The sequence below is a fragment of the Lissotriton vulgaris genome, chromosome 2_1 (genome assembly GCF_964263255.1).
Source record: "Lissotriton vulgaris chromosome 2_1, aLisVul1.2, whole genome shotgun sequence".
NCBI lineage: Eukaryota > Metazoa > Chordata > Amphibia > Caudata > Salamandridae > Lissotriton > Lissotriton vulgaris.
The window spans coordinates 2,114,703,309-2,114,730,141 of record NC_141687.1 but is presented as its reverse complement, the minus strand read 5'-3'; the positions used below and the strand labels follow the sequence as shown (position 1 = coordinate 2,114,730,141).

Below are 26,833 nucleotides of genomic sequence, written 5' to 3'. Positions count from 1 at the left end.
TGAAGCACATACAGGTACTTTTAGGGTTTGCCAATTTCTACCGGCGCTTTATCTCCCACTTTTCAGACATTGTGGCACCAATGACCCGCCTGTTGAGAAAAGGGATTTCATTTGAGTGGTCCCCGGAGGCCCAGAATGCCTTTCGGTTATTGTTGGAAACCTTTACAACCGCTCCAGTACTGGCTCACCCAGATCCGGCGTTTCCCTTCTTTGTGGAAACGGATGCTTCCGCAAGTGCAGTAGGTGGTGTCTTGTCCCAGAGGGAGGGGGGCACAGGAGATATGCACCCTATTGCCTATTTTTCAAAAACATTGCTGCCGGCCGAATGTAATTACACGGTGGCTGAGAGGGAATTACTGGCAGTAAAATTGTCCTTCGAAGAATGGCGCCATTATCTGTGGGGGACCCGGCATACAGTTACAATCTACACAGATCACAAGAATCTGGAGTTCTTTAGATCAGCCAGGGCCTTGACACCCAGACAAATGCGATGGGTCTTGTTTTTCAATGAATATGATTTTATTATCACTTACAGACCTGCCGCTCAACAGATTAAATCAGACGCCTTGTCCCGGATTCATGTTGATCCAGAGGAAGTAAAAGCAGGGAAGGAAAACAGGCCTATGCTGGATAGCAGGAGGATTGTGGGAGTAGTGTCGGTGGAAGAATTTGCTTCGACTATTAAAGATCTGTTGCGCAATATGGATGTGGCCCCTTGGTTACAATTGCCTCAGGTGGTACTCAGAGACGGGTTGTTGTATCAGGGGGAGAGGTTGTTCGTTCCTCCCGAGTTGAGACAAAAGGTGGTGGAGTGGTGTCACTCATCCTCTTTAGTTGCGCACCCGGGTATCGGGAAGACCAAGGAGTTGTGTTTGAGGTGGTTTTGGTGGGATACGGTGGCCCAGGATATCCATAAATATGTGACAGCTTGCCCTGTATGTGCCATCAATAAACCCTCACACAGTAAGCCATCGGGTCTGTTACAGCCGTTAGCAGTACCCCCTTCCCCTTGGCACACCATTAGCATGGATTTTGTCACAGACCTTCCCTTGGTTTCCGGTTTTACCGCTATAATGGTGGTTGTAGACTTATTTACCAAGATGGCTCACTTTCTGCCACTTCAAAACATTCCCACAGCAAAGGAAATGGCATGGGAGTTTTTGGTCTCAATAGTACGGTTACATGGGTTGCCCACAGCCGTCATATCGGACAGGGGGGCGCAGTTTGTGTCTCATTTCTGGAGGGAGCTCTGTCTGGTGCTCAAGATGGATATACGTTTGTCATCTGCGTACCATCCCCAGTCAGATGGGCAGACAGAACGCACCAACCAGACGATGGAACAGTTTTTGAGATGCTTGACTACGTCCCTTTCGTGTGATTGGGTGAGGGCCTTGCCCATAGCGGAATTCGCATATAACAACAGTGTACACTCGGCATTGGGCATGTCACCTTTCTTTTGTTCTATGGGATTTCATCCTCGAGCCCTTGCCATCCAACCCACTGGGCACGTGCCAGCCATTGATGAAGTCAGTAAACGGTTGGGAGACATCTGGGAGGTGGCTAGGAGCAGCTTACAGGACGCCAAGGCAGCTATGAAGGTGCAGGCGGACCGACATAGAGTCCCAGCTCCGGCGTATAAAGTGGGTGACCAAGTATGGTTGGTGTCCCGTAATTTAAGACTACAGGGTTCTCGTAAGCTACAGCCCCGGTATGTAGGCCCTTTTCCAGTGGTCCAGGTCATCAACCCTGTGGCAATGAAGTTGTTATTACCCTCGGACTATAAAATCCACCCAGTGTTCCACACTTCTTTGCTGAAGCCCTTCATTCCATCAGATCAGGTCTTACCTCCTCCTGCCCCCGTATTAGTGGATGGCGAAGAGGAGTTTGAAGTGCAGGCCATTCTTGATTCTAGTAGAAGGAGGGGTAGGTTGTATTACCTGGTAGACTGGAAGGGGTATGCCCCGGAGGATAGGACATGGGAACCGGCTGGAGGAGTGCATGCGCCTCGGCTTGTGAGAATATTCCACAGGCAGCATCCCCGAAAACCCCGACTGGTGGGGAGGGTTGTGGGGGGGGGTACTGTTAGGATTAGGTCCCCAGTCCTCTCTCGTTGACCATGTCTAATAACATCACATGACACACCAGTAGCATAAAAAGGAGTCCTACCCTTATGTCTATGCTTGTTATTGCTAACCTGTGGGTTCCTGCATCCTGGCTCCGGAGTTTCCTGTTGTTGGTTGCTGTCTTTTCACGGGCTCGTGGAAAGAAGAAGAGAATTCCCTATTCCCTTTATATTTGCCTTTTTTGTTCCGTATCCTGATACTTTTTCCTTGTCCTGGTGCCTCGTTTTTTGGGTTTATACCTTATTTTTTTGTTACTCCCCCTTTTCCCCGTTTGGGTCCCCTGTAGTTAGCAGTTAGTTAGTGTCCTGGTGATTTGTGTCCCGCCCTCGTTATTGTTTTATTTTTAGACGAAGCGCAAGTGGGATCCGTTTCTGCTTTCAGGGGCTCCTGTTGGCAGAGCGCCGGTGCACGCCGCTCTCCTTTCACGGAGACGCGGAGATAATCAGTAAACACTCGCGCCGTAGCGCGATCCCTTGCCGCATTTGCGCTTCCCGTCCACCTCGTTTTAGGTGGACGTGACGTTTTGGGCCGTTCCGCGAGAGAAACCCGGCTGGGTTTCCTCTTTCCTTTTGCTAGCGCAATAACGCGGAAGAGGCTCTCGTCCTTGGAATTGTTTTGTTTCCCTTTCCCCGAACCTCACTAACAGGGGTTTTTTGCACATACCATTGCTTTAGGTGTGTTTTTTACCCTGTAAACGTATTACTCGCCCACGCCCAAAACACCCTTACTATTCATTTATCAACTCCTTGAAGCAAAGCCTGCTCACGCTTATGGTAAGTGTGTGTGATGATATTTGTTGGATATGGATATATGCATTAGAGGTAAGACTGGGGACTGAAGCATAACTGTGGGGTGTATTTGTTGTTTCCCTTTTTGCAGGAGCAGAAGAAGGAGGCGGGTGTTCCTTTTGGTGCCAAGTTACATGGGTGGAAGGTGTGGTTGCCTTATAATTTTCCACCCCCTTTTCTGAGTCAGCAGCTTTCTCATCTGTGCCTGTCAGAGAGTGGCTGGTGGGTCGGATAAGTGGATTGGACATATCCTCGTTCCTGCAGTGTGTGGGTTGGGCAGGAGTCCAACACCAGGCTGCTTGTTTCTGGTCAAGGGAAGACACGGGTTGGCAGTTCGGGCTTAGCTGTTCCTATGAGGCACAGGGTCAAGACTGATTTGCATATAGCTGTGTCTGAACTGGGGTGGTGAAGTGAAGTAAAGAACAATGATGGCTTCAACACAGATCTGTGAGTGGGGGTGATTGTCTGAAAAGTTTCAACACCCCGTCCATCATCCCCTTGTGTTTGATTTTTGGTAAGAAACCATTCATCAGGGGTAACTATGAATGAAAATGAAGAGTAGCGAAAAGTCTGATATGGGCAGTGTATAGAGGAATCGAAAAAGAACACATGTGAGTTACAGCGCTTGAATGGGGGCCATTACAATTTATGGTGTAATGGTGCCACCACTATCCCAGGGGACTTGTGCAATATTAGTATATCGAGGCCGATACCTCAGAAATCATGTATTCAATATTATGATGTCAAAACAACATGCGCCTGCTGTGCAAAACACATCACCATCTCTGATGCCTAGAGTCCCTACATGAAAATTCATAGGTATTCTGAAACATGCCATGCTCAACCTTGAGTGACTACATGGTCTAGCAATGAGCATACATCATACTGTGTAAGTTGAACACACACAGTCGTAAAGAACATCAGACGCCTAAGCCTCATGAATGGAATTGAAAGGATGGAATATGTTGAACAGCCACAAATGACAAGCTCATTGGTGATTTTGAATGAACATCACTGGGTGCGCATTGTATAGCGAAAACAGTGAAACTACTTGAAAGTAAAGGGAATAATAATGGGGATCCCAACTTCTGCTTGTGAGCAATTGTGCGGTATATCATGAAGTATACAGTGTGTTTTTTAACAAAGTCAGGAATAGTATTTAATGTTTCTTAAGATAACCATATATGCTCAGAACATGACATAGGGAACAAAAGACCATTTTCACAAGCACTATAGTATGAAAACAACATTAATGAATAAGAACTGGTTGATCGAAAATGCATATGAATGATGCGCTGACTGTACAATGGAAAAAGAAAAAGGGAGAAAGAAGAAAAACAGTTGTATACGTCAGATTAACCATACATTTACATGTAAACAAAAATGTAAGGAAATGCTATATGCAAGTTCACATAATATTCCAGAGATGTACTCAATGACCTACAATTATCCAATGTGTATGTGAAATTGAACGTTAAACTAGTGCTAAATGTTAATACAAAATCGTACTCTACACAATGTCAACCCCCACAGGTGAAACACATGGCTGATGATGCAGAGTTGAAGCAGCACTAAGAAAGCGAGTGTTGGATATGTTAAACATAATCTCCATAGGTCAGTAATATTTCCAATTTGTTATTGATACCCTGGGGTAAAGAATGTAAACATTTTTTAGCCAGAATGCTGCTTCCTGGTATAGAATTTTGAGCGCATTGATTACAGGGATAGATTTTGTTACCTCCAAAATCAAGAAGAGCAATTGCGCAATAATATGCTTGTGTTCAATTCAAATTTTTTTTTGTATTCTTAGTTCTTATCATACCCTTATGTTCAGTTATATTCACTTTTATCTTTCTCTCCGTTTTACCAACATACATTAGGCTACACAAGCATTAGAAGGCGTATATCACACACTGTTTAGTGCAATCCGAGGCATGTCTCAGTTTAATGGCATGTCCTCTTTTCGGATGAACCACTGTGTTACCCGCAGTTGCGTTATTGCAGTGCATGCAGTTATGGCATCTCTCCATCCAATGGAATGAATTTGGGTCATGTGTCTGGTTGTAAATATCTCTTTCATGGTTTTAGTGAGTTGATATGCAATAATAGGCTTTTGCAGAAACAAACCCATGAAATTTGGTTCAGATTAGATTTACTCCCAACGTTGGTGGGTCATTCGTTTAATGAGTTTGGACTTGAGTGAGAATTTGGATACAAAAACTGTCCATGAGTATTTATGCACATTGTTATGCTGCACAGATCCTTGCAATCCATTTCATGCACTTGCTGTAACTTGGAGTTACGCACATTTTCAGGGTAGCCTCTTTGAATAAATTGTGCTTTATATACTTCCAAGGGTCTGAATGCAGATATCATTAAACACCAAGATTACTGTAGTACACTTCCCACTCACATCTCCACCCACAGAGCAAAAGTTTAGTTAAGTATAGCCGACTGTTGAACTTATGATAGTCGATTACTGGCGTCTTTTGTTTATAATCGTTGACTGAGTGCGCCACTAGTAGCCAATTATAAAGAAATTAGAGAAGTGCATTTGCTCAGGGATTACAGAATTCCATGCATTATACCATCCTTAGGAGAGGTTTTGGTTTGAGGTTTCTTATTTTAAGGTTGTGTATAACTACTTGGCCTATTGTGTGACTTAGTGCATGTGAGGGACCTTTCAATGACTGGTTGAAGTCAGTCCATGGCTGCCTTGTCTTGTGGATCAGCTAGCCTTCTGTTCACAGTGCTGCCCAATCATCAGCTGAAATACTCAGTCTTCTCTTTTACATTCCTCCAAAATGACATCTCTCCACATCAAACACAAAGAATTTAATTTGATCCAGTGCTTCAGAAACTCGCCAAAGTGTGCACTAATAAAAGAAGCAATGTAATTTGAAAACGAATGGATATGTTTTGGAGTATAAAATGACAGCTTATTCCTGGAGAATTATTGCTGGATCCTTAAACTAAAGACATAGGAAAAGAAGTAGAAAAGATTATGGGAGAGAAACATATAGAATTAAATGAAGGAATGTGAAGGAAGGGAACAGATTTGGCAATTAATTTGAATGGTCCACCACTATTTATTATAATGCATGTATAGAGGTCACACCGTATGCACCAGCCAGAGATATAGACCTGCCTATTTGGAGTACATAAGTATTGGATATTTTATCCTTAATAACATTGTTAAGTGCCTCATAATTACGCCTGCCTATGTTACAGTCAGCTAATCATCATTTGAAAAAGGGTGGAAGGGAAGAGATGGAGGTTCAGCACTGAAGCACTGGTGGGCGAAAGAGGAGATATTTTTAATTTTTAAAGGAATAGGGTACCTGAGATGCCTCTGGTAGGAGGCTTGGAAATCTTACTATCCATAAAGACACCAAGTTTACAGCTTCTCCCTGTCAACCGTTTGGATTTAGAAGCAGCAGCAGCGTCGTGTTTGCTGTATGACACAAAACATACATGTATGTATAGTTTCATAGCTGTTAGCTATACTACTTCACTATCGGTTTAAAATGTGGTTATGCTACCAGGGGTCCAGTTCCGCTACTCCTCGTCACAATGTACAACCACCCACTTTTCTGTTTTTTTAACAAGGATTAGAATCCACATCTCACATTTTTGGTTTAATAAGTACCAAACAAAGCCAAATAATGCCCTACAACACCGATGAACCCCACTGTGATTAACGTATTTAGGACGTTTTTCACTCTGATAATGTATTTATCTGTTGACATTATTCCGAGTATTTGCAACCAATGAAGCTAAAATATCTTTGTTCTACATTGATAACATTACATTCTTGTACTCTAGTGGTTTTTACTAAAAACACTTTTTTTTGTATTCATGGAGACTGATACTACATCAAAACTACCCTATGAGTCATAATAATGATAATAGTAGACCTTTTCACCTCTGGTAGGCTTTCACACAGAATTAGTTGTGACATATTTTTTTTTTAAGAAGTCTTATGGTTTAGGAGATTCTGTAACAGTCACATGAAGTCATCAGCACAGAAGATTCTTATCTACTTCTGTTTCTGACTGCCAGCATTGATATGATGCACACCTCGAATCAACCCCCTCACCAGGAAGGGGAAACATGAATAGAGAGCCCAGTAGAGACATGCAACCAGGGCTGGACTGGCGTTTTATTCCATTGAGGGATGGGCATTTCCCCAGTGAACCACTGGAGACAGTTTTGAAAGCCCTGTGCCGATGCTGGCGCCTGTACTAACATCCCCAGCTCCTCGAGGTTAACTGCAACATGCACCGGGGTCTTCAAGAGACAGGGAGGTGGGGAGGTGGAGAGGAAATGGTCCGAGAGAAAAAGGATACAGGAGAAAAGGAGAGAGAGGAGAGCAAGTGGAAAAAGAGAACAGGCTGGTTTGAGCACTTTCACTTGGGCTGCTCTCGATTCCCCAGCTCAGCCCTTCTTGCAATCACATGCATTATGACCATTTTGAGACAGTAAACATTCTGTAGGATTCTGGGAATGCCATCCTTTTTGTACTCGTTAGAATACTGCAACAGAAGTTATTTCATCAGAGATAAAATCCACCTTAGAAGAACAGACTCTGGTGAGGAAGACCAAGTTTTCAATTAATGGAGATTGTCAGTAAGTAATCTAGGCATTTTGAAATATGCTGAAAAGAACTCCCTGTAAACTGCAAAACCAACTAGAGATAGTTAAGTTAGAACGCACATAGATTTAAAAAAGTTGATCAGCTAATAGTAATATAAGAACGGGTTTGTAGTAACACAGAATTGAATTAACTAATCCACATGTCTGAAGAAATAGAAAAGTAAAGTATGGCTGGCATGTCATGTCAAAACAGATAGAGACTGTAGTGTTGTTAACAAATGGACAAAATACTACAATATATACCTCTGAGACATTATTATTCTCAAGTGGTCCATTGAGGTCTGACCGCTGCTGCTTCCTGGGCTGTTCTATACCATTGCAAACCTGTAAGAAATCAGAAAACATTTGGTTGTTTATTGTTTTCTTGAAACGAAAAAAAAACATGTGACAGGGCAATTATTACTCATTACTATAAAGAAGTATGATGGTCAGTTATGTAACCATTTTTAATGTGCACAAATGATGCTGTTAACTTGTAAAGTTCGAGTAAGTAATTTGTTAGTGGAAAGGATATACATGAATGTCCACATTTTTAGCTGAGTAGGGAGAGAAGGTAACTTGAGTGTAAAGCAGCACTGAATGAGTTATCTACTGTACAGTCCAACAAGCTTCAATGGTTGCACCCTTCGCTCCAGTCTCCCCTTGTTGTGTGTGAATGTACAATGTCCAAAAGAAGTCTGAGTAAAAGGTGCTGAGAAAAAGGAATAATAGTAGTGGCGTCTGGTGAGATTTGATATGGTGGGTGTAAAAGTTGGGGATGAATGTTGCGTATTAGGAAGATTTGGGGGTGGGGGTGAGGGATTCTCTCCCAGGGAAAATGTTGAAAAAAGTGTGAGCAAATGGTGCATTAAAAAAAAAATGAGAAAACAATGTTTATAAAGCACTGTGAAAGTGTGGTCTTTAAATGTTTAAACATATTGTACTTAACGATGCCACTTGCAAATATAGATTAAGTTACATGATCTTTTTGAGAACCTGTCTGACATTTTCTTCATACAGTTTAGTTATGACTTCAGTAAAGGCATGTAATATGATAATGATATAGCAGCTCTGTAACAGCAGTGTATTTAGAATCAAATATCAAAAACTGGACATGTCTTTCTTTTTCCTAAAGAAAGTAGAAAAACGTAAGGTTTAAGTGAGTAAATATGCAAAAAGGAATTATAACATAACAGTTGGTGTTTGTGGGCTTAAGAAGGAGCCGGTACTATAAATTCTGGACCGTTCACAATGGTCGCTGTTCCCAATTACTCATTTATTTTAAGCACTGTAACACTGTGACAACAGAACACATGGCTATGCGCACCATGAATAAGAGAAAAACAACCTAATTTCGATTTCAGGTGGACTCAGGTCTGCCCGATACCGGTGCGGATTGGGAACACCAATGCGATGTCGACATCATAATTAGGCCCTAAATAGTACACAGTATTAAAGTTCTGAATATATCGAAGCATGATCGAAATAGCAAAACACATCCTATCTCCTTGCCATTTTTAATAAAAAACAACCTTTTCCAACCAGTTTCTGCGCTAAAAGTAAAGGCTGTGATGACATTTTGCAACTCAGTGTGGTACTGTCTGTGTAGATTGTAGTTCGGAGAAACTTACACAGTCAATCAATTCATAGATAATTACTGTTCACTGACAAATATCGCCTCGTAAAATATTGTGCTAAAAAAATATCGGGACATAAATAGAGAAGTCAAAAATATTGTCACGCATTACTTATATTGGTAAGCTAAAAAAAGATATTGTTCTAACTACTATGGATGTATAAAATATAGTTTTTAAAAGATATATACATTTAAACTGTAAATAATAAATACCCAATAACAATTCAAAACAAGCCATTTTTATTACAAATAAAAAAGTTAACATAATAAATGATAATGTACATAAAAAACAATTATAAATGTTATATAATTTTAAATAAACTACAACATAATATACATTGTAACAATATAAAATAAACTACAACATTTTATAATTAATACATGTACTATTTCCACTACAATTTACACAAAAGTAGGCAAACTGTTGGACTGAAGAGGGATAAAATGTACTACTCCCACTTCACACAATGCAACTGTAGGAAGCCTGTTGCAATACACAGGGGTACAATTTACTATTCCCACTCTATTCAGTGTACCGGTACAGTAATTCTTAAATTGCTCAAGGGTAAATTTGACTATTTCCACTAAAGTCAGTGCAACAGTAGAGAAAGTGTTGGATTGCAGAGGGGTAAAATATACTATTTCACACCAGTCAGTACAACAGTAGGAAAAGTGTTGGACTGCAGTGGGGTAAGATTTACTATTCCCACTCCAGTCAGTGCAACAGTAGGGAAAGTGTGATGACTTTGGATTTGTTAAAGGTTGGGGAGTTCAGCTATATCTTTTCAACATGGCTTATTTCATTCATCATAAATGGAATGAGTAACATATATTCATTGATTTTTAACCAGATGAAAGTTGGCTTATTTGCACTGTTGCGGTTAATACATTTGATTCAAAATGGTTAAAAACAGATTGACAGTGTTTTATACTAGAACTACTTCTTGAAATTAATTCGTTTTTTTTCTCTGGTAAATTTAATTTCTGTTACAAATCTTGCTTATGTTCTATGATAAACTGCATGGTATCTGAAATATTTGTTGTAATTTGTTAATATTCTGTATAAAACAATTATCAGGATAATGATAACAATGAGTGGTTAGATGGCAGGAAGAGAACAAACAAAATAAAGTCTCATCCTTTCTTGAATTGTTTTAACTAAGGGATCTTAAGTAACATTCTTATTTCGTACCAAATCAATGTGTTGATGGTTTATGAAGGCAATAAAATGTAAAAGCAAATGTTTAAAAAACCAAATGCACGCTCAGACCTTGATTATATTGCTTTCCCCTCAGCCCCATGTACTTTATAAGAATATGCAGACTTGAAATGTAGCTGGTGAGAGCAACTGGAGTGACGCCCAAGGAATTAAAGGACAGTAAACAATATTTGTCAAGACTGCTTTATTCATGCTGCAAGCTGGAGGCCATGGTGCACAGTGCAGGAGTCCAAAATGTGTCTGCAGTTAATACAGGGTTCTCCAGTAGTTTATAATCCTACCTTCTGGGTTTGGTACTATAGTTTGTGTGTCAGCATGGTCATATAAAGCACATATAGGGCTTTACGTCTTCAACAGTGTACTTAGCCACTCAGGGTCATATCTATGAGCCCCTTGTACAGCCAAAGCATCAATTTTTGGGACGCTACAAAATCATATCTATGAGACCTCGCAGGTTTGAATGGCCTCATAGGTATGGAGTAGGGTAGGCAGCTCAAATTGCTGCATTGCCTCACTCTGCGCTCCGGAGGCTTCCATAGGCATTGCAGTGGGTGTTCCAACGCAACACCCATGGATTTTGAGGCTTCCCCAGGTTTACTAGACCCTGTAAACTTGGGGAAGTGCAAAAACCTTATGCCTCAGGAGATGAGGCGTAACAAGGAGAAAACGCTTTGTTTATTCCTCTTTCCACATGGAAAGAGGAAAATGCCACTTAGGATTGTTTTTGCGCTGGAAGGTGACCCTCCCTGCACAAAAACAATCCTGCCGACAACACATGCACCGTTGCTCCATTGTGCCTGGGTGCCTGCATTGGTGCTATGCTGCTGAAACTGTGCCAGCACAGTGAAAAGGACAGGAATTCACCATATTAGATAAATACAGTGCCTTTCTCCCCTTTCACTTTGACGTAGGGCATCACAGCAACTCACCTTGCTAGGCTGCCCTGCATCAAATCGACAGGAATGAGGCCCTCAGTGACAGTTTTAGGGTGGTGCAAACTCTTCTGCTGCACTCTGCGCAAACTCCGGGGTTGGGGGGGGGGGGGAGGTCTGCCTTTAAAAATACCTTTGTGTGGCCAGCAATTTTCTGTCAATAATAATGTCATGTGGCGATTAATGTACTTGCTGAAGGGATCCGAGTCTTGCTTGAGTTTTGACTCTAAGGGTTAATGTGCCTGTTGAAAGCACAGTGCATAACATAAAGATCACAGATTTTTATTTATGAAGTTAGCCCAGAGGACTACTGATTTTTCCATAGATATCATTTCTTACTTGCAATTCCAAAAGTGCAATCCCTCCAATATTGTGTAACCAGCATCAAACAGCTGAATGCAAACTACAAGGAAGCGGTTTTGAATATTAATGTTTTTCCCTTAAGCTTTCATCAGAAAACCGACATAACACTAAAGAGGAGCCAAATAAATATTTAATTATTACATTGACTTGTATTGCACCCAGTGCTCAATTTGTAACAAAATAAGTGCCAGGACCTACAACAGGAGGCCACTGTAGCTGCCACCATCCATTGCTCTTGCCTGACAGAACCAACACAACTATTAAACATCACACTCCTACAAGTGTGGCAATTCAGACCATTCCAGGCCTCCCAAAGTTATAAGAATGGCTTGAGCAGCAGGTACTAGCCATTTTAATGTCTTTTAAATAAAGAGAAAACGGTCATTGTGCTCGTCTCTAAATCAGACAAACAGCGCCACCATGTGGCTGACTGTGGTAAGTGCCAGTGATAATAAGTAACTTCCAGTGGTAAGTACCAGGAAGCACCTCAAATTAAGCATGGCGCCCCAGCCCCACTCATCCAATAAGCCCATGACTGCTAAACAGTATACTTGCTCAATATCATTATTATTTTTTATAATTCATGAGGAAAAAATCTTATTCCCGAAAGTTTAACAACATGTTGTTAAAAAATTTGTAATATTTTTTTTTAGAAACTAGCAGCAAGCAATATCAGCAAATAACAGCTCTGCATTGATTAGTCACAACAGGTCGCAGATAACATAATGAGCATGACAGTACAATCAACAGTCCATCACATTACTCCTATCCAAGCCCAGCAGAGCCATCGTGCCCACAAAGTTCAGGCAACATCCGGAGTTGGTCGGAAAAATGTCTTGCATAAAGTCGAACAGAATGTCTGTGAGAACAGGAGCTAGAACAATAGCAACTCTTCAAGAGGCCAACCACCTACATTTCTGAAAAAGCAGTTCTCGTTAAACTTAGCCGGACTACCATACAATGCTTGCATTCCAAGGTATGTGGAAATGGGATGTCGACACCTGCTCTATTCACCCTCGTCCCTGCGCCCCACGGAACCAGCACCTGTGCTGTCTCTGCCCACACGTGCCTGTTGTCTTCCGTCAATGATATGCAATCCTCAATCCGCCCAACTTGTCATCTTTTCCTTCACTTTGGGACTCCCGGCAACGGCACTTCTCATCTCCTGCATTTTAAAGTGCCTGTCATTCCTGCCAGGCCGGTTTTCAATCAGAGGCCATCAGAGGCTGTGAACGATGCCGCTCCTGTCACTGGCTGTACTGACAGGTGCCTGGACATGCGTGAAATGGGAACATCTTTGTACGAGGCATTTTACGCTTGGTTACTTCTATTATGGCTTGTTTTGAAAAAGGTCATATGAGATTAGCGCATACAATGGACCACAAAGACAAGAAAAAATAACTGAGGGTAATAGGAAACGTTGCTTTTATGGAAGGTAATATTGGTGATGGATTGCAGCGAGGAGTAGAAACTGGAGACATGATTTCTGTTGATTATTTCTGGAATATGACTGCAGAACCAGTTGTTTCTAACTACAAAAAGCCACAGCTGAACTGGTTGTTTCCAAATAATAGTTACTTGAGGACAATGACACCTGCGCGGCCCCCTATCTCTCCATATCTCTCTCTCGCTCCTCTCTCTCTGTTATAACGAACAGCTTTAGGGTGGTCTTCCCCCAACCTTTTGCCTGCCTCCGTCCATTTTTCTGACCTCGTTTTCTGCTGGCTTTAGGACTCTGTGCACTTTAATCTGTGCTAAAGTGTTTGTGCTCTCTCCCCTAAACATGGCAGCATTGGCTTAACCCCAATTGACATATTTAGTTTACTTAATAGTCCCTAGTAATTGTACTAAATGTGTCCACAGCTTGTAAATTAAATGCTACTTGTGGGCCTGCAGCATTCATTGTGCCACCCACTCCAGTAGCCCTCTAACCATGGCTTAAGCTTGCCATTGCAGACTCTATATGTCTAGTTCACTCTGCCACTTTGACTTGACAAGATAAACCTCTTGCCAGGCCTGCCCCTTCCCTTTTTATGCATACAAGTAACCACTAAGGCAGGCCCTGTATGGCCACCAGGCCAGGGTGCAATGTATTGAAATGGTAGGCCATGAATGTTTGTACTTATGCAAGGCCTATCTCTACCACAGGATAACATTGGAATTCTCTTACTACATCTATTAAGTGTAATTCCGATTTGGTAAGAGATACCGATTTCAAATTTGAGGTCACTGGACTCCTAATTTAAAATTTGACAATTTATGGTGAAGTTGGATTTAAATGACAGCTTACAAAATACCACTTTTAGAAAGTAAGCATTTACTTACTTTAACCATTTGGTGCCTGCTGACTATCTCTGTTTAGTCTGTGGTGGGTGACACCTGGGCTAAGTGCATTCCTGTAGACAGCCACACACAAGGGGAGATCTACATGCATTTTGATGCACAATCCTGGTAGATGGGGACGGCGGATCTGGGCACTGCCTCACATTTACAACTGAGTAGTCTGTGCCCTGCCTACACACAAAGGTCTGCATACCAACACTGTATTGAGCCTGGAGCCCGAGCAGGAAGGGAGGATCTCTGTGCACTTCAAAGTTTCTTTTAAATCTCCACTACTTCAAAGTCACAACTGGGTATAAGTACTGGACCTCTGGCACCATAATTTCAGTACTCTTCTTGACATGTGACTACTCTGCCAGAAAGAACATAACCTCTGCTCACCCCGTTGGTAGCTTGGCAGGAGCAGGCAATGTGTAAAGTATTTGTACTCAAAACACACAGTAATATAATGAAAACACCACAAATGGACACCACACCAGTTTAGGAAAATAAAGTGTCTTTATCTACACTTAACAATACCAAAATGGCAAAAATCCAATTTACAGGTAGGAAAATAGGACTTGAAAACTGTTGTTTCCAAAATAAAGCTTGTAGTATACAAATAGCTCCACCTGGGGCTCTTGCAATGTCTTGACATCCAAAGTAAGGCACCGACCGCGAGGTGCGCTGTGTCAGGCACTGACTCACGCAGACTAACAAACAAACAGTACCTTGGATAATGAAGTCTATGACAATGCACGGCCTACTGGAGGTGAGGTGTTGGGGTGGAGGTCGAGTCCGGCTCCCCGGCTGCCATAGTTTAGTTTAGTTTTTTAATTTGTAATGCGCAAACAGCTACCCATAAAGGGTTTCCCGGCGCAAACAGCAGGTCCAGGCATGAAAGGACAAATAAGAGTTTTATCTGTCGAACAGCTAGGTTTTAAAGACTTGCGGAACTGAAAATAGTTTGTTTCGTTGCGGAGTGCAGTGGGAAGAGAATTCCAAAGTGAAGGGCCTAAGTGCAAGAAGGACCTGCCACCCATTGAAGCTAATTTAAATTTCGGGACAATAAACCTTCCTTGGGTGGCTGAACGTAGATTACGAGAGGGAAGGTATGGTTTGGCAAGAGCTATCAGGTAACTGGGCGCACTTTCGAATTTGATTTTGTGCATATAACTGAGTGCCTTGAATTTTATTCGATTTTCAACCAGTGTAGTTTGCGTCGATGGCTTGAGATAGAGGTGGTCTTTGGGACTCCACAGAAAAGTCTGACCGCGGCGTTTTGTGCCATCTGTAGTCTGTGGACTACACATTTATTTGAGCCCAAATAAAGCACATTACCGTAGTCAAGCCTTGATGTAACTGAGGCATTGACTACGTTTCTTCTGGTTCCTACTGGTAGCATCCAGCAGATTTTGCTTAGCCATTTGATGATGGTAAAGCAAGTTGCTGCAACTTCGACAGATTGGGGATGCATGCTGAGTGCATCATCGATTAAGAAGCCTAAGTTACGAACATGTGGTGAGGGGGGAGGCGAGGCACTATGTCCGCATGGAGACACCATATCAAATCCAGAACAGGGGAAGTCGGTTGCAGTGGCAGTGAGGCTTTGATTCGGGTGAGGCAACAAAAAGTCGGCGAGTTTGTGGAGTCACCCTCGGCTGTTATCGGGCATTGATAACAGGATCCAGGTGCTGGTGGTGCTTCGTGCACTTCACAAGCGGTGCCCTGGCCTCGGTGCAGGTTGCAGCATCACAGCAGTATCTCTGACAGCATTGGAGATAATTTTTCTTGCTTCGCTTAGGTTTTGTCCAGCTCCCAATGGCAGGAACAGCCTCCAGAACCCAGAACTAGAACAGGCATCTCTTAGCAGGTCAGAACTCTCAGTAATAAAGTTCAGGGGAGCTTTGGTGAAGTCTTTTTGCCCCTGAGACTTCAAAACATGAGGCCAGCACACACAAACCCTTGGAGATTCTTCTTCAAGCAGGTTTCCCAGCAAAGTTCCAGCCTGTGCCCTTTCCTTGGCAGAAGTAGCTACTGCAGGCCAACCACTCAGCACAAAACAAAGGGACAGTACTCCTCCTCCCAGCTCTCCAGCTGTTCTCCTTGACAAAGGATTCTATTAAATCCAGAAGTGATCTAAGGTTCTGGGGTTTAACCCCTTCGCAGCGGGGGTAATTCCCCGCTGTGCTGCGGGGTGGGTGGGCGCGTACAGCAACCCGGTGCTGATGACGAGCTGCGCTCGTCATCAGCCACAGTGCTCGTGTGCTGATGACGATCTTAGTTCATCAGGGCCACGCCCGTTCCTTTAGAAAGCTCGCACAGCTGGGGAATTATCCCCGCATGTGAGCGTTCTAACGGCCATGACGAGCTCAGCTCATCATCAGCACACGAGCACCATAGCTGATGACGAGCTGAGCTCGTCATCTGCATGGGAGGGGTTAAGATCCACTACTTCTACCCCTTTTGTCTTTGTTTTTTTTGCAAGGATCTCTGAGCCCATTCCACACCAGTTCTGCCCTCCCTAGTGCAGTATGACCACAGGGGGTAGAGACAGCATTGTGCAAGTGAGACAGGCCCTATTCAGGTCCAAGTAAAACTCGTCCCACTACTCTAAATGCAACCAAGGTCTATTCAACTCAGCTCTGAGTCATCCAGGAAGGTCCAGGCATACCTCAACTCCCCCTCTCCAGTGGCTGTCTACATTGAATTCGAATCCCCATTCCCGGTCACTCCAAAATCAGACAGTCAATCACAACCAGGCAGAGGCATACCGTATGGTTATACAAGATTTGCCTACTTTCAAAGAATGGAATTTTAAAATACACAATTAAAAAAAAACACCTTTACTAAAATATGTGTTAGTAAATTCTGAGCTCAGTGAGCCTAAACTTTGTTCCTCTATCTTGTCCCAATGAGAACTTATACTTGTAAGATGTTACGAAAGAAGGTCCCATGATATCCTGTGGGACAGATAGCATTACAAAAGTGAAAAGCGAAATGGGCACTATTTCACTATCAGGACGTCACAAACACCAGTACATGTCCTACCTTTCACATACACTGCACCCTGCCCATGGGGGTACCTTGGACCTACCTGAAGAGTGTCTTACATGTAAGAAAAGGAAAGGTTAGGGTCTGACCAGTGGGTGCACTTGCCAGGTAAACATGGCAGTTAACAACTATGTGAGCAGACACTACTGTGGTAGGTCTGAGACTCACATACAGAGCTACTCAAGAGGGTGGCACAACCAGAGCTGCAAGCCCACTAGTAGCATTTAATTTACAGGCCCTGGCACACATAGTGAACTTTTCTAGGGACTTACCAGTAAATCAAACATGCCAATCATAAATAACCAATTATAATCATAAATTACACAGAGAGCATATGTACTTTAGCCTGGATTAGCAGTGGTAAAGTCAGTGCCCAGAGTCCCAAAGCCAACTAAAACAGGTAAGGAAAAATAGGAGGAAGAAGCAAAATATTTGGGGATAACCCTGCAAAAAGGGCTTTAGCCGTGCATCAACTTCTGTTCCTTGCACTCGGAACAGATGCAGCACCTCCATTGCATGGAGAATCTTGAAGCAACTCGCCCACTGCAAGGCTCGTCACCAATGCATCACTTCAGGTACACCTCGCATCTTTTTTGACACATCCCGAATCAAGGTACTTTATGTACAATGCCTCTTTAGTGAAGCTTGACTGCTCTGTGCCAAGCTACCAAAGGGTGAGCACAGGATACCCAATTTCTAACTCTCTCTCTCTCTCTCTATGTCTTTCTCTCTCTCTCTCTCTCTCTCTCTCTCTCTCTCTCTCTATATATATATATATATATATATATATATATATATATATATATATATATATATATATCAGTGACACACCATACACTTTCTTGATTTTTCTCAACATTGAGTGCCCAGTCGCCTACCAGTGAAACAAGCCATTTTATCCACCTAGAGGCACAAAAAATGTTTTCTCCCTGATCTGTTACTTCCTATAAATATACATTTTCACTGGCCAACAAATTCAATCTGTTCCACCTTCCACCAAATTAGACTTTACTATCATCATACTGCAGATATGACTAACAGCCAAATATTTCGAACTCCTTCCAGTTTTTATTTTAGTTAGTTAGTTATTTATGGCACACACTGGACCATGCGCATTGGAGCACTGTTTCTATCAGAAAGAATTGAATATTTAACAAAGATATCACACTGGGTACGTACCTAACCTTCAAGGAAAACAAAAAAACTAACAGATCTGATTCTAACTCTCTTCACTAAAGAAAGTGTATCCATTCTTCCTGGATAGGAACTTCAGAGCTGCTTTTCAAGCCCTCGGGCGCCTGCATCTAGATGCAGGCAATGTCCTGCTCCACGGCATCCCAGGCTCCATACTTGCATCCCATGACGGACTCATCGATGAAGCAGTATGTCTCTTATACCGCCTGAAGAAATATGATAACATCACCAACACCCTGATAGATCTTCAAAGGATGCCCTTGCCAGCCCATCCACAGTACAAGATGCATCATACACGAAGCCATCATGACAGGCACCCTCTTCCTATCTAGCTAAAAATCTAACCACCTCCGGTAGCTCTGAACTGATGCACGACCAGGATACCATTAGACTGCAGACAAAGAACTGTAAAAGAGAAAACCAATGCAACAGGCCTTCTCCATCTAGGCACTCAACATCTGGAACAGCAGCTGGATATCCAGCAGTACTGTCCCCAATCCTACTCCAACTTAGGAACAAGTAGAAGGCATATCTCTTTAAAGGGGTACGCCTGTGAATGATGTCACAATACATCTCAACACCCAAGCAGACACCATCAAAGTAACATCCTGGAATCAATGTTTATTACACCTGATATATTTTGGCATTTCTCCCCTGCCTTTTTTGCTTCTGACCTCTTGTTTTTGACTGCTGAATTTTGTTTTGCTGGTTTAGGACTCTGGGCACTTTACCACTGCTGAGAAGTGCTAAAGTGCATGTGATTGGGGTCTGAAAGGTAAAGGCATTTGGTTTCTCCATGATTGGCATATTTGATTTACTAATAAGTTGCAAGTTAAGTGCACTACGTGTGCCTAGGGTCTGTAAAACAATTGCTACTAGTTGGCCTGCAGCACTGATTGTGCCATCCACATGAGTATGCCTTTAACCCAGTCTGAGGCCTGCCAATGCAGTTTTAAACTGACATTTAGATCTTGGAAGTTCACCTACTTGCCAGGCCCAAACCTTCCCTTTTATTGCATGTAAGTTACCCCTAATGTAGGCGCTATGTAGCCCCATGGGCAGGGTGCAGTGTATATAAAAGGTAGGACATATACTGTGAAGTTTTACAAGTCCTGGTAGGGAAAAACTGCTAAATGTGTTTTTCACTACAACAAGGCCTATCTCTCCCATTGGTTAGCATGTGAGCTTCTTCATAACCTCTCTTCTCTGGCCCACTTAACCCTTAGGGGTAGCTACGCACCCTACACGCTTTAAATATTATTAAGTATAACTTCCAACTGGGAGCAGGTTGGAAATTAGAGTTTGGAGTCTCTGGACTCACAATTTAAGAACACATCTTTTTGTGAAGTTGGTTTTTAATTTTCAGGTCTGAAAATGCCACTTTTAGAATGTTCTAAGAACAAAAGGGGATAGGTCCATAAACACGTGGTGGGGGCTATACCCTTTATAGAATATATAACACAAATTGCCCGAACCACAAAATCTCTGCAAGTTTATTGGGAGGGAAAAGATCAATTTATTGTGATCCCCCTCGACATCCTACTTAGTGTCAATGTTTATTATCTTTTTCAAGTTATGACAAGCTATATGACAGAAAACAACAATACATTAAATATTTACACACCTATATATACTTTGTACATACATGAAAAACAGATTCTTTACACAGTACAAAAAGAAAATTTATTGCATCAAACATTACAAAAAACTAAGAATACATCACAAACAACATTAGAACAAACATTACAATCAAAACATGAGAAAGATAGGAAAAACCAATCAAGGGGGAATTATAAGCAAATGAATGGCTCTTAAACAAATCAATACTGGACCAGCCGGTCCTAGTATCGTAGAGATGACATTTTATTCCACCCTATTAAAGTGCCGACGCATTTCGAGATCAGGCACAGTGTCGCTGATCTCTCATCAGGGCTGTTTTATTCTTTGTATCTTTGTATCAGCCCAATGCCTTAAAAGAAGTTCGGTTTTGAGAATGATGAGTAAAATATTTTCTTTGCATCTTACAGATACAAAGAATAAAACAGCCCTGATGAGAGATCAGTAACACTGTCGAGTCTGTATTTACCGAATCGGTAAATACAGACTCGGTAAAATACCGATTCTGTAAATGCAGATGTAGCTCGCACATGTCAGAGTGCCATAGGGCTTTGAGAATCGGTATTTTACCACCCTATCCAATTGGGTGGTAAAATACCGAATCCAGGTGTGCATGCACATCTGTGCATGCACACCTGTGCCATGTGACTAAGCATGGGCGAATTTTGCGGATCTCGCGTTCGCGAATTTTGCGGATTTGCGGATTCGCAATCCGCAAAATCCGCGAATTCCCGCGAATTTGCGGATTTTTTTTTTTTTGTGTTCGCCCGTGTTTCTGCCAGTTCGCGAGGGTTTTTACAATTTCGCAATTTGCGAACTTACCTGTCGGGTCGCAAGTTTTGCGAACTTGTTGTTTCTACGTGTCCAGCCTGTTTGGGACACTCTTCTTCATCACTGCCACTCTCTGTCACCACTGCCACTCTCTGACTACTCATGCCACCCTCTGGCCCACCCATGCCACCCTCTGTTTCATCACCACACCCTCTGGTTGTCCAGTGTACATTATTTTCCGTAAAGCAAAGCACACCTTCCCTGCCTCAAGTTACCTGAATTAATTTGGGGCTGATTAATGTGTCACAGAATATTTTTTTAGCTGGCACCTGCTTCCTTAGTGCGCCCTGATTAGTGATCTTTTGCACTTGCTAAGTGCTTTCATTGTTGCAAAATTAGTTACAACACCTGCCCTGCCCCAACTGACAATAATGAATTAGGGGCTGATTAATGGATTTTAACTTCCAGCCTGGCTCCTGCTTGTCTCCCTTAGCTGTAATTCAGGACCTTTGTGGCATATGTGTAACTATTCTGAGGTTCAGAGCAGGGTCACATAATAGTTTCAACTGGCAACTGAACTCTGGAGGGGCCCCTCAGGAAGCACTACAGGAAATGGCTACTAATGATGAGCCTGAACTTTTGAACCTGGTAAGTAGTTACTTTCAGTTTTGCTAAGATCGTATTTCTGCAATTTTGCCCTTATTCGCGGGGCGCGAACTCACGCGAACAGTGCGAGCAGTGCGAGCAAAATCCGCTGCTCGCGGATTTGCGGATTTTGCGGGAGATTCGCGAATCTCGCGGATTGCGAATTTCCCGAAAATCCGCAAAATCCGCGAGCGGAACGGATTTTCCGCCCATACTTACATGTGACACACAGACATGCCCATAGGGCATGTCTGTGTGCCACATGGCACACAAGCCTGTAATTGGGGTGCCAGAGGGTGTCAAAGTGACACCCCCTGCACCCTTGCAAGAATAGGTAATTACCAAATCGGTAAATACCGATTCAGTATTCCACATTGATTCCTATGGGCTTCAAGGCTCATAAGAATCAATGGGGGATACTGATTCAGTATTTACAGAATCGGTAAACACCGAATCTTACAGATTCAGTATTTACCGAAATAGAATTACCTACATTTCCCCCCCTCTAATTTACCACTTCTTAAATACCGAATTGGTATGATTCGGTATTTTAGAAGTGGTAAATTAGATTTACCTACATCGGGCCCTTGATGTTTTAAAGTACTTTCACGGTGAAAGATGTCAATGCAGCACGACTAGATTTCTGGAAGCCAGTTTTGTTAAGTGCACTCTTTTATCCATCTTCTACCATTCATTTATTGCTAGAGTTTTAAATCCACAAATTCTTTGTAACTTTCCTACTTTACACGACGTCAGCAGAACTTCAGCAGTTTTAAATTATTTCCCCAACAAAGACAAGAGGTAAACGGTGTTTAAATGCTAAAAGAAATCAGCAGGGCGCCAACGGTGTTTTTTCTCAGGATCAGACTGCCGCCTGTGCATCAGAATGTCAGGATTGTAAAATACCAAAGATTTTTTGTTTTATTTCTTCCACCACTCTACTCCCCGAATCTGTTTGTCTCAATTCTGCAGGTCCTCTCTCAGTTTCTACGTCGTTCTCTGCTTCCTCCTTTCTCCATGCTATGCCTTTCTTTCTATCTTACTTTGGATCAAAGTCTAGAGCAGAGGAGGACGAGTTTTGATGTGGTGATCTATCATGCTGCTCAAGATGCTAAAAGTAAGTGGAATACTTTGCTAAAGGCGAGTCAGAGATAGTGTAAGACATCGGAGGGCATCCTGGACATCTCCTGTACGCATGCAAGGTGGGTACATCCTGATGGAGCAAGGTAAACCTTTAAATAGAGTCACTGTGTTGTTCATTCATTTTTTATTTATTAGCATTTATACAGTGCAAAATCTCTTCAAAGGCACTTTGGCGCTCATATATAAACTTTCGAACAAGCTAAGCAAGTATAACAAATTAAATTTGGGTAGATAAATACGTTTCAGGGATTTTCTGAATTGAAGAACTGAGGGGTTAAATCTGAGCTCAAAAGAAGGAGTTCCGGCCTTTTACTGACTCCCCGAGGCAGGCTGCCCAGGATGGGAGGGTGTCTTCTCCCATAGGGGTCACTGAAAATTGCATTTCGGTCTCGTCGCCATTTATTTGGTTGCATCTATCCATTGTTTGATCTGGTTGAAGCAGCACTTTGGTAAGGAAGTGGCATATGGCCGGGATACCCGTCACCCCCTCCCAACACAATCCCCAAGGATGGGAAGACGGACACCGTTCTTGAACTTTTGGAAGGCGGGAGGGAGTTACCCTCCCGGCCGTATTTATTAAAATATGAAACAAAATTAAAACATTAAAATAACAGTTTCATATCATGTACAATTTTTCATTTATACATTACGATGTTTATTGGCTAACCTTAACAAATCTCTAATACAAAGGTTCTCCTAGCCGAGTCTAAACATCCTGCAAATGCATACTCTCTAAATAAAAATTGTACATCCTAACATTACGGGCCAACGGCAGGGTCGTAACCGGTGTCAGATCCCTAATACCAGAACTCCCCCCTCACTTGTGAGGGGCGGGCGCACAGAGGACTGTACCTCTGTGCCAACTTCCAATTTCCCTTGTCTTAGCGGGGGCCCCTTATTTAACTCGACGCCATCTTAGTGGTCGTCCGAGGACTCGTGTGAGGTGTCTAGAAGGTAGCGTAGACCCCCCTCCTACCCCACACTGCTTACCACATCCGCCGTCGCGGATGTCCTGGCCCCGGGAAATTCGTAGGAGGGGCCCGTAGCCGCCTCCTCCCCTGGGAGGGGCCTATGACCGCCTTCCCTTTTGGCGACCCCATCCTTAGAGGGTGCCGCCTCCCCATATGAGGGGCCAATGGCCGCCTCCCCCCGGGCGCTCCCATCCATAATGGGTGGCGCCCCACCTCTAGGGATCTTCAAATTACTGCTCACCGATCATGACCTTACCGCCACAGGCCGGAAAGTTGACCGGCTATCCGGACCCCCCACAAACTCCTACTAAAGGTCATGGATTCACAAACCCCTTAACCAAGCTATGAAGTCTCCTATGAGTAAGACATTCCCCTCCCGGGACAAATGGACCCCATCTTCGAGATACATGTGGTCCCCCCGAATACATCCATGTGGAATACAATGCAACTGTCCTGAGCGAAACAACCTACTAAGCTTGTTATTGACCTTCTTTACTGACTGATTCAAAGCTGTCACAGAGAGGGCCCCCCGCCACACCTTCCTGGGAATCATGTGTGGCCATGCTATCGTGCACCCTGGAACCCTTCTCGCCAACCAACTAACAGTGGATAGAATTCGCTCGAGTAGTACTCGTCGACCAATGGTCACCAAATCATTGCCTCCCAGGTGTACTATGATTACAGACGGCGGTGACCTTGTCCGCCCTAACAGTCCCTCAATAAAACATTGAAAATGGTCAATACAGAGCCCGCCCCTTCCGTGGAAGGTCACCCTGTACCCGTATTCCCCAGCCACGTGAATCATGTCACCTGCTTTGAATACGTCCCCGGCACGCCTCACGTATGAGTGGCCAACGACCCACACCACTCTTCCCTCAGCCGGTGATATTTGACTGCTGGTCCCCAGGTGTCGGGTCAACTGCACAGTCCGCCCCGCAAAGCCTGCTCGCGAAACTGTAAACCAAACAGAAAACAAGAAGCGTGAGTGCATGACATCGGCTTCACAACATGTGCAACCGCACATACCTTTTATAACAGTTCGAGGACCAACGTCCCAATTGTTTCACCTTTTCAACACTCAGACCCCTGGCTGTAGCCTCTGTAGCAGCCCCTATCCGGAAGGAATGGGTCCCAAAATCGCTCGGGTCAGTGGGGTGGCGTCGGTGTGTCTCAGCAAGCTTCCCCCCCATGATACCGCCCTTTGCGCTAAATATTCCTCCACGCATTTCACTGGGCACATGGGGGACCCTTGACTGCGCTGGACAACAATACTGTCCCCGATCGCTCCCTGTTCGGTTTTGGACCTGGCTATTGTGACTACCATTGCATCACCCTTGATCTGAATGTGTTCTCGACACAGACCTCCCCCCGTATCCTGCTTATTCTTCGCTACCAGCTCGCTTACCCGCATAGCCTCATGGAATGCTAATGCAAAAGCGGCCCGGAACAGCACTGTCTCTGACTGGGATGAACATGTCGCAGGGAGTACGGACATTAACAGGGACAACCTTTCTAGCCCAATCGGGCGCCTCTTGTCCACTCTACGACCCTCGAGGCGTTGCCACCCACGCAGTGCCTTCTTTACCAGAAAGGACGATGTGGGGTCCTTGATGCCATGCGCCTGCGCCATGAATGCAATGGCGGCCCGGTGCCTATTGGCCGTTGCCGCTGATCGGCCTGCCTGGTGGAGTGACACCAGAAACTTCAGGACATACTCCTCCTGCCCCCAATGCTCCCCCCTAGCTGGACCCAAAAATGACCAATAGGAACGCAACACTCCTTCGTATGCCTTCCTTGTCCTGGGTGCTAGACTTGCTCCCACGAGGTCCTGTAATCCGGGGCACCGAGCAACCAGAGAGCTTCGGGAAATGGTGTCGCCACCAAGTCCGCGGAAGGTAGATAACCCCTGAAGGCCTGCATGTGGGAACGAGAGAGTGCATCAGCCGCCTGGTTCAGTACACCCGGCACGTGTCTTGCCCTAAACTGGACGTTTAGTCTCAAACATAGTAGAACAATTTCCTTCAGTAATCTCAAAATCCACTTGCAGCGTGCTGCCTGATTATTGATACATTCAACCACAGACATGTTGTCGGACCAAAACACCACTGTGCGATCACGAAACCCATCTGGCCACGTCTTCAAGGCCACAAAAATGGGGAACAGCTCAAGAAACCCAATGTTACCTGTGAGCCCACTATCGTGCCACGACGTCGGCCATGTTTGTGCCGACCATCGATTACCGAAGATGGCGCCAAATCCCACACTTCCCGCCGAGTCGGTCCATAAACCCAGCTCCTCGGAGGAAGCTGGTGGCTTGTTCCACACGACGCGACCGTTGAAATCCGCCAGAAGTGCCAACCATATGCGCATATCCTGGCGAACCTCTGCAGACAGTCTTGTGCGGCGGTGCCCTTCCTTGAGACCAACCATGGCTTGTGCAATAGAGCGGGAAAAGGGGCGAGCCATTGGTATCACTCTAAGGGCAAAGTTAAGCTGGCCCACTGCTTGTTGCAACTGATGGAGAGTCACTTTTCTTTGCTGATGCACAATTCCAGAGAAGCCCTAAATTTCATTACCTTTTCCCTGGGCAAACGGAAGCATCCCTCCACAGAATCGAGCTCAATTCCAAGAAACTCGAGTGAAGTAGATGGCCCCACTGTCTTCCCTGGTGCCAGTGGCACGCCGAATCGTTTCATGAGATTGCAAAATTCCAGTAAAGCCCGTGCACATTTTGTGTCACCGGCTGTCCCCAAGAACAAAAAATCATCTAGGTAATGCATAACCTGCGTATAGCCCGTAGTTCTGGTGAACGGCCATTGCAGAAAACAACTGAATTTCTCAAAATAAGCACAAGAGATGGAGCAACCCATTGGCATACATTTATCCATGTAGTAGCGTCCTTGAAACACAAAACCTAACAGACGCGGGTGTACCGGGAGCAACCGGAACGCTGATTCAATATCTGATTTCGCCATCAGCGCTCCGGGCCCCAGGCGATTCAACATGGCGACGGCCTCATCGAAGGATGCGTACCGCACCGAACAAACTCCTGGGTCAATCGCATCGTTCACCGAAAGACCCCTAGGAGCCGACAAGTTATGAATTAACCTAAACTCACCTGGGTCCTTCTTGGGGACTACTCCCAACGGTGAACAAATGAAGTTAGTGACTAGCGGGTGCCCATATGAGCCAGCAACCCGACCACGGGCAACCTCTTTTGCAATCTTAGCTTGCACCACCGCCGTATTCTTCTGAACCGACAGTTGGTTTTTACACTGTGGTTCCCCCCGAAAATCCCCCGCCGGGATGCGGAAGCCATACGAGAAACCGTCTCGCAACACCCCAGCGGAAACATGATCAGGGTATTCATTCAGCCAAGGGATCATTGCCATATGTCTACGGGGGTAGGTAGTGGTGCCCCTT

The 26,833-nt window shown here is 43.9% G+C and overlaps 1 protein-coding gene across 3 annotated transcripts in view; it reads right to left on the bottom strand.

Moving 5' to 3' along the window:
* Positions 1–26,833, bottom strand: part of APBA2 (amyloid beta precursor protein binding family A member 2) — a 1,219,434-nt gene that overhangs the window by 487,593 nt on the left and 705,008 nt on the right. For all 3 annotated transcript variants that reach the window (XM_086958387.1, XM_086958390.1, XM_086958389.1), the window contains one exon: positions 7,811–7,891. In XM_086958387.1, the coding sequence (XP_086814513.1) occupies positions 7,811–7,891 (81 nt within the window). The remainder of the gene's footprint in view (positions 1–7,810; positions 7,892–26,833) is intronic.